Source organism: Dasypus novemcinctus, chromosome 19 (assembly GCF_030445035.2).
Source record: "Dasypus novemcinctus isolate mDasNov1 chromosome 19, mDasNov1.1.hap2, whole genome shotgun sequence".
NCBI classification, from domain to species: Eukaryota; Metazoa; Chordata; class Mammalia; order Cingulata; family Dasypodidae; genus Dasypus; species Dasypus novemcinctus.
This window is the reverse complement of record NC_080691.1, coordinates 21,074,953-21,083,291: the sequence shown is the minus strand read 5'-3', so window position 1 is coordinate 21,083,291 and position 8,339 is coordinate 21,074,953. Positions and strand designations below refer to the sequence as shown.

General features: G+C 65.2%; 1 protein-coding gene across 6 annotated transcripts; it reads left to right on the top strand.

The window, feature by feature from the left end:
* The first annotated feature begins 1,846 nt into the window (after nt 1-1,846).
* On the top strand, nt 1,847-7,990 carry PHETA1 (PH domain containing endocytic trafficking adaptor 1). 6 transcript variants are annotated; one of them, XM_071209793.1, is made up of 5 exons: nt 3,153-4,064; nt 4,452-4,554; nt 4,758-4,842; nt 5,043-5,181; nt 6,209-7,990. In XM_071209793.1, the coding sequence occupies exon 5, from the start codon at nt 6,226-6,228 to the stop codon at nt 6,832-6,834; it is 609 nt and encodes a 202-aa protein (XP_071065894.1). In that variant the 5' UTR covers nt 3,153-4,064; nt 4,452-4,554; nt 4,758-4,842; nt 5,043-5,181; nt 6,209-6,225; the 3' UTR covers nt 6,835-7,990. The 6 variants fall into 6 exon arrangements, with proteins under 6 accessions (XP_058137361.1, XP_058137362.1, XP_071065894.1 ...); XM_071209792.1 differs by lacking the exon at nt 4,758-4,842; XM_058281378.1 differs by lacking the exons at nt 3,153-4,064; nt 4,758-4,842; nt 5,043-5,181 and adding an exon at nt 1,847-2,013.
* Nucleotides 7,991-8,339: the final 349 nt, after the last annotated feature.

Below are 8,339 nucleotides of genomic sequence, written 5' to 3'. Positions count from 1 at the left end.
TGGATGGACGTGTTTCCATTTCTCCTGGGTAAATACTTAAGAGTGGAATTGCAGGGCTGCACGGTGAGCATATATTTAACTTTATAAGAAACTGACAAACTTTTTTCCAGAGTGGCTGTATCACTTTACATTCCCTCCAGCCCTGGTTGGAGAGCTCATTGCTCCACATCTCATCAACACTTGGGTATTGTCAGGCTTCTTACTTTTAGCCTCCCTAGTTGGAGTACAGCAGTATCTGATTTTGTTTTAACGTCTATTTCTCTGATGACTAATGAGGCCGAGCATCTTTTCATTCCTTATTAGCCATTCATGTATCTTCTTTCATGAAACATCGTTTCAAATCTTTTAAAAAATAGATTGTTTGGGAAGCGGATGTGGCCCAAGTGTCTACATGTAGGAGGTCCAGGGTTCAATTCCTGGGCCTCCTGGCGAAGGTAAGCTGGCCCACATGGTGAGCTGGCCTGGGCGGATAGCTGGCCCAAGCAGAGCGCTGGCGCAGCAAGATGATGCGACAAAAAGAGACAGAGAGGAGAGACAATAAGAGACGCGACAGACCAGGTTGCTGAAGTGGCACAAGAGATTGAGCGCCTCTCTCCCACTCCGGAAGGTCCCAGAACCGGTTCCCGGTGCCACCTAAAGAGGAGAAGTATTAGTCAGCCAAAGGGGTGCTGATGCAAAATACCAGAAATCTGCTGGGCATTATAAAGGGTATTTATCTGGGGTAGGAGCTTACACATACCAGGCCATAAAGCATAAGTTACTTCCCTCACCAAAATCTTTTTGGAGCAAGATGTCTGCCGATGTCTGCGAGGGTTCAGGCTTCCTGGGTTCCTAGTTCCTGGGGCTTGCTTTTCTCCGGGTTCAAGGTTCCTCTCTTCCTGGGGCTGGCTTCTCTTTCCTCTGAATGCTGACTTCCCAGGGCTGCAGCTTAAGTCTTCAGCATCAAACTCCAACATCAAAACTTCAACATCAGAAACCCTCGCACCAAAAGCTCCAACTCCGTCCTTTGCCATGCCTTTTATCTGTGAGTCTCTGCCCACCAAGGGGTGGGGACTGGGTGGGGACTCTACACCCTGATAACTCAGTCATGCCCAGGTACAGATCAGATTACAAACATAATCCAATATTTCTTTTTGAAATTCATCAATTATATCAAACTGCTAAAGAAGACAAGCAGACACAGAAGAACAAACAGGAATGGACACAGAAAGCAGACAGCGAGGAGGGGAAGGAAATAAACAAATAAATCTTAAAAAAAAATGGATTGTCTATTGTCGAGGTGTAAGAGTTTATAGTATGTATACATGTGGAATTAAAGTACTTCGTCAGAAATATGTAGTCAAGTATTTTTTCTTAGTCTCTGGCTCACTTTTTCCTTTTCCTGATGGAATCTTTCGAAGGGCAGAAGTTTCCCATCTTCTTGAAGTCCAACTTTTAATTAATGTGTGTGGTTCATGCTCTCTGAGTCCCATCTAAGAAATCTTTGTCTATTTCAAGGCTACAAAAGTTTTTCCCTTTTTCCTTCTAGAGGTTGTGTAGTCTAGCTTTTATGGTCAGGCTATGACCCATTCCACTTCAATTCTGTGTATGTTGTGAGGAAAAGGTCGAGGCGTATTTTCTCCCTTCGGGCGTGAACGTGCTTTCCCAAGGGTGGAATTTGTGACCAGTCTCGGTTCCTTTAAGAACGTTTCGGGAGGCAGGCCCGCAGGGGTGTGGCGAATCCGGGGGCGTGTCCGGTCCTGGCTGGCCAATCCGAGGGCGGGCCGGCGGCGGGGGCGGGCCCGGAGCGGGCGGGCGGCGGAGGGTTAAAGGCGCCGCTTCCCGGGGCGCGCCCGGCCCGGCCGTCCCCGCCCGCCTGCCCGCGGCCTCCGTCTCCCGCGGCTGCGCCGGCCGCGCTGCCCCGAGACAAAGCGCCGCCGGCGCGGGCGTGGAGCCGGCCCGCGCCCCCCCGCCCCGCCGCCGCCCCCGGCCCGCGCCCCCCGCCCCGCCGCCGCCCCCGGCCTGCGCCGCGAGGTAAGCGCGAGCCGCGGGCGCCGTGCGGGGAGGGCGGGGCGCGGGGGCCCCGAGTCCCGGCCGCAGGGGGGGCCGCCCGGGGGCCCGGCCCGCCCTGGGAGCGCCCCTCGGGCAGGGGGCGCCTGGGGGGCCCGCGCCCCTGCGGCCGCCCCGGGGGGCTCCCGGCCGGCGCCCCCCACGCCCCCCGACGGGCAGACCCCCCGGGGCCAATCGCGGGGCGCCCCCGGGACCAGCCCCGGGCCTCGGGCCTCCTTTCTTTGAGTCCTCCCTGGTGAGGGCCAAAATGCCTTGCCTCAGTTTCCCTGGCTGCTCTGCCCCTGAGCCCGCCCCCTGCCTGAGCGCGCTCCCTGCCCGGCGTTTGGCAACGCGGCCTGCCAGCCTCGGGGCGTCCAGCCCCCTGGAGGGCCGCGCCAGCGCCCCTGTGTCTGGAGGAGGCTGGCACCCAGGGAGTCTGGCGTCCTTCCCGGACCCTCTTCACAGCTCAGGGCCCAAAGGTGAAGCGCCCTGCCCGGGGCCTCCCGCCTGCCGCGGGGCCCAGGCGCCCTCCAGCCCTGCCCGGCCAAGGCGGTGGAACCAGCAGCCGTGCCGCCCTGGACTCTGCACTTGGGAAGCTGCTTGGGGCGACACACCCGACCCGGCGCCCCGACAGCCTCTGGGCATGGCTAGAGCGCAGCGCCCGCTGCTTCCTGGCCTCCCTACTCTGGCGGGCGGGAGGAGGCAGTGGCCAAGGGCGAGCTGGTCCTTGTGCTAGCCCTTGACCTTGGGCGGTGGTGGGTAGGGGGGCCGCCAGTGGGAAGGAAGCGCCTCTTCTCCAGGCGGAGCCCAAGGTCAGCCCCCCCCACTTGGGCTGCTTGTCCAGAGCATGGGATTCTGGGCCCACATTGCACCTTAGGGCAAAGTTACTTAACTTAACTTCTCTGTGCCCATTTCTACGTCTGTGAGTTGGGGGAGAACAAATCCTTTCTTGCGGGCGGCTGAGAGGTTCCATGCAATCAGCAGGTGCTGGCACTGGTGACAGGCCAGGCGCTGCTTCAGGCACAAAAGCCCTGCCCTTCCGGAGCAGGCGAGGATGACTAGGGACCTGCAGGTGCAGGTGCAGGAGAGTGACGGGGGTGGTCAGAGGTGGCCACCCCGGGGAGGGGTGGGGAGGGGACAGGGAGGGCAGGGGCCCTGCGCTAGGAGTGCGTCGGGGTGGCAGGAGCTGAGTGCACCAGGGGAAAGGCAGAAGGGGAGGAACTGGGAGGCCACAGGGAGCGCAGAGCGGCCCACAGAGGAGTGGGGAGCCGTGGAGAGATTAGAGCAGAAGAGGGTGTGAGCAGCTGTCATTTTAGCGGGATCCTCAGGGTAGGGGACGGGGTTCAGCGGGCCAGGGGAGGGGGCAACAGTGAGAAAGCGAAGGGGCTACTGGTCTGGCCCAGGTGAGCGATAACGGGGGCTGGGAGTGGGCAGGAACACAGTAGGTGCTCAATTAGTGCTCAGCCCCATCCAGGAGTCTGGGGGAGCCGGGCAGGAGGGCCTTCAAGGGGCCGTCTCTGGGCCACAGGGAGTGGGAGGCAGCCTCGCCCACTGTAGGGGACAGTCCCCGTGCTTGGCACCCGGCCAGGTGTTGGGAGGACCCTGGGGACAAAATCTATGGGGCATCTCCAGCTAGAGGGGAAGGGCCCCTCTGGCCCCTTGCATCGACCCCCCCAGCTTGGCCGGTGCTGGCGCCTCCGCCGGCCGCCTTCCTGGCCTGCATCACTGCTCTTGGGACTGCCTTTGTTTCCCTTTTTGGGACTCTGAGCCGCAGACCCCGGGGGCCCTGGCGCATCCTGCCTCCTGTCAGCGGCTGCCCTTCCTCAGTCCCTCAGTTCCTCAGCCAGGCCCTGGGCTGCTCTTCTCTTGGCTCCGTGCTGGCAGAGAGAGTGCCAGCGTGTTCCGGCCCCGCCCCGGGAAAGCACCGCAGGTGGGGAGGGCCTGTGCCCAGCGCCATCACTGCTGTGACCGGAGAACCCAGAGAATCCAGGGGTGGCGGGAGCCCAGAGGCGGCGGTCAGGGGCGGCTTCCTGGAGGTGGTGTTTCTGGTGGAGGGGAACAGCACGGGCAGAGGCCAGGAGCCCAGATGAGGCCTGTGGGCCAAGGGAGGAGTCTGGACCTGAGGAACTGGGGAGCCATGGATGGTGCAGGGGGGAGGCAGAGAGGGAGATGAGCCAAGAGGCCCCTGCGGCCGTCCAGGCGAGCGACGAAGCGGGCCCAGGTTGTGGGTGGCAGTGGCGGAAAGCCGGCCTCCGATTTGGGCGAGGTTAAGGGGGCGAAGCCCGGGCCGCTCCTTGAGACGAGGCCCAGGGGGCCGAGAAGGATGACGTCAGCCGCCCCCCTGCTGACCCCGCCTCCCACGCCGTCCCTGTCTCACGTCAGGGCGACCCTGACCAGGTGCTGTCGTGATTCCGGTTTTTCAGATGCGGAAACCGCCCCGGGAGCCTGCCCAGTCCTGAGGCTGCGGAACTGAGAGTCCAGCCCCAAGAAGAGCCCCCGAGGCCGGAGCTGGGCAAGGGGCGGGAGGTGAGTGGCGGCCTAGGGGGTAGGAGGCAGGTGGGCGAGGGCACCTGCGAGCGGTGCGGCGGGGCCCACCTGGGGCTTGCTGGAAGGGTGCCGCCCGAGTCCCGTTTTACAGGCGCAGAAGCAAGCTCAGAGAGGGGCAGTCTGGGTCTGAGGTCACACAGCTCCGGGGGACACCAGGGCTCTGACCCCGGCTCTGCTGTCAGGTTGGCACAGGCTGGACTCTGTTCTTAAACCATGGCTCGTGGCACCCCCTCCAGGAAGCCTTCCCTGACTGCCTGGGCAGACGAGGTGAGGTGGCGAGGAAAGCGAGGGCTGGGCTCAGGCGGGCCGGCGGGCCCCACCGCGGCTGGCTGCTCCCAGGAAGGCGCCACCCAGCCCTGCCCAGGCACCACCCGCGCAGGGGAAGGAGCGTTAGCCGAGCGCCTGCTGCGTGCCGGGCACTTTAACATACCTTGCCTTTTGAAAGACGCAGTTACCGTCCCACACAGGGCGAGGCTGTGAAGTGGGAGCACGAAGTCTGGCCATGAGGAGCCCAGAGGGGAGCCGTGGCCAGCTGGGGACCCTGTGCCACCTCCACATAAGTCCTGCCTGGCCAGTTTTGCCCCTGTCATGTGCTCCTTGGGGAAGGTGGGTGAAATGGCCACGTCCAGGTGCACAGAGTTCCACTCCTCTAAGTTAGGTGGGCGCGACCCCTGCCCCGTCCCCGCCCGTGAGGGGCATCCCGGGCACCTGTCTTTATCTGCACTGCGTCCTACCAGTCTCTTCTTCCTCTCCTCGCGCTGCGCCAGCCCCACTGCTCTCCCAGCACCTCACACCCCAGAGAGGCTCCCACCTCACAGCCTTTGCACCTGCTCTTCCCTCGGCCGGCCTGCCCTCCCCATGGCTCCTCCCATAGCTCCTCCCTTACCTCCCCCCGGGCGCCCCTCCCCTGCCTTATTTTTTCCCACAGCAATTCAGAGCGTCTGGCAGGCCTGTTTTACCCATTCGTCCGATAAGCACCTGCTCCCTTCCCAGGCCCTTGCCACCAGCATGTCAGCACCATGGGTGGCACCTTAGCTGGCTTCTTGGCTATCGTCCCCCAGTGCCTAGAACAGTGCCTGGCACGCAGTGGGTGCTTAGCAAATATGTGATGAATGAATGAAGCCCTACAGCCCTGTTTGGGGCTCTGGGCCCCCACTTGATGGACGTGCGAATCAAGGCCGAGTCACAGAATCGGGAGAGCGGGGAGCTGGAGGGTCAGCTGGGCGGGGCCCTGGAGGATGATGGAAACAGTGGGCGCCTGAGCCTCAGCTCTGCCCAATTTGCTTTGTGACCTCGGGCAAGTGCTTACCCTCTCTGTGCCTTTGTTTCCCCATCTGTCGAACGGGAGCACCCTAGTCCCTGCCACCTGAGGTTCCATGAGTTAATACCCGGGAACGCGGGGCGCGCAGCAGGAGCCCGCACGTTGTTTTGGGGGCGGGACAGCAGGCTGGCTGCCGGGGCGAGTGTGGGGTCTGCTCCTTCGAGCCGGGTGAGCTCGGGCAGGCCACCTTCGCTCTCTGGGCCTCAGTTTCCACGCCTGCGTCGGGGAGGTGGGAGCGGCGGCAGGCTGGGCTCCGTGACTAACGCGCTTCCCGGGTGCGGGCTGTGCCCCGCGCCCCCCCACCCCCCGCAGGCCCCGGCCCCGCCGCCATGAAGCTCAACGAGCGCAGCCTGGCCTCCTACGCGACGAGCGCGGCGCCGGCCGACAACGCGGGCTTCCTGCACAAGAGGGGCGGGCGGCACGCCGCCTTCCAGCGCCGCTGGTTCGTGCTGCGCGGCAACATGCTCTTCTACTTCGAGGAGCCGGGCAGCCGCGAGCCGGTGGGCGTCATCGTGCTGGAGGGCTGCACGGTGGAGCTGGTGGAGGCGGCCGCCGACTTCGCCTTCGCGCTGCGCTTCGCGGGCCCGCGCGCGCGCACCTACGTGCTGGCGGCCGAGAGCCAGGCGGCGCTGGAGGCCTGGGTGAAGGCGCTGTCGCGCGCCAGCTTCCACTACCTGCGCCTGGTGCTGCGCGAGCTCGAGCGGCAGCTGGCGGCGGCGGGCGGCCCGGCCCCGCGCCCCCGCGCCCCCGCGCCCCGGGACAACGGCCGCGCCGCCTGGAGCGCCGAGCCCCGCGCCGAGCCCCCCGCCGCGCCCCCCGCCGCGCCCGCGCCGCCGCCCCGCGCCCCGGGCCCCGCCGCCTTCGCGCAGCTGCACGAGCGCTACGGGCAGGAGGTGCGCGCGCTGCGGCGCCGCGGGGGCCGGGACCCGCAGCCCTGACCTCGCGGGGGCGCGGCGGCCGCCCGCCTGCCTCGGAGGGGGGTCCCCGGGGCGCCCCAGCCCGCCTCCCGCCCGAGGCCCCGCACGCCGGCGGGACGCGCGGACAGACAGACGCCCAGCCGGCCCCGCACCCCTAGCTCGGCCGCGCGGGTGGAGGGGCTGGCGCGGCTGCGGGCGGCTCCCCGCGCCCGGCCCAGGTCGGCGGCTCCCGCTGGGTGCTCCGGGCCCGCCCAGGACCCGCGCCGACGCCCGCGCAGCGCCTCGCGCGGAGCCTCCGCGTCCCGCAGCCGCGCCCCTACCCGCGGTGCTCTGGCGGGGAAACTGAGGCCTGCGGGAGGGGCCGGGGCCCCCTTCGCCTCACTCACCACAGTGCCGGCCCTCAGGCCCGCGGGGATCGCGGGGCCCAGGCTGGGCCCTGTTTACAGCCCTCGGCCCGCCCCGGGCGGCCCCTGAGGGCACCTCCACCCCGGTCTTCCCAGAAGGCTGCTTCCCGGTGGCGGGCGCAGACCTCGGGCCGGGACAGCGCGCGTGCCCGGGGACAGCGCGCGTGCCCGGGGACAGCGCGCGTGCGCGTGCGCAGCCGAGGCCCCGGGCTCACTGCTGGCTCAGTGCTCGGGCTCTCGGGCGTAACTTTGTTTGTAAACCCTGAGGGTGTTTCTCCCTAGGGACAGAGCTTGGGGTTTCCACTGCCTCCTTTCCTGCTGGCTGGACAGAGGGACGCGCGGCCCAGATGTGGGCTGGCGGGTGGGGTAAGGGCCCCGGGAGGGCCAGGAGCTTGGCTGGAGAGAGCCCCCTTTGGAGAAAGGCCGGTCAAGAGGGAACGTCGCGGGTTCTTTGCCTTCTCTCTCGCGGGCACGTGCTCCGGGGTCGTGGTACTTCCCCATCCCCCTTCCTCAGAGTCCCGCTGGTGCCTGGGGGGGGGGCTCGTGTCCACCGGCTGAGGGTCTCAGAGCCCCGTGTCCTGGCCAGAGCCGGCTGGCAGGGGGAGGCGTTACCACCGTCCTGGTGCAGTTGACAAACTCGAGGTACGGTGGCCCCGGGCTCCGTGGGACGCGCTCCCCCAAAGCACAAGACGAGGTCAGGCTGCCTCCGGGGTAGGGTATTGCGCAGCCTGGCAGGAGATGCAGGGATTAAAATAAACACGTTTGTCCGGGAATGGCTGGTCTTGTCATTTTTTACGTGCTCCTTCCCCCCTCAGAGCCAGGAGCAGACCCCAGGAGGACAGGGGCGAGTGTGGGCTGAGGGTGCCCAGGCCCCATGCTCTGCCAGGTACATTTCTGTCAGGCATATGTCGGCCCCATTTTACAGATGGGGAAAGTGAGGCTCACAGAGAAGTTACGAAAGCTGTTCAAGGTCACACAGCTAGGAAGTATCAGAGCAGAGATGGAAGCTTGTGGTGCAAGGACAGACACTTTGGGAGGACTGGGCGGGATGCCACATGGCAAAGTTCCCTTTCAGAGGGTGGGGTAGGGGAGAAGGGGAGGGTCTGAAAATCACGTATGGGA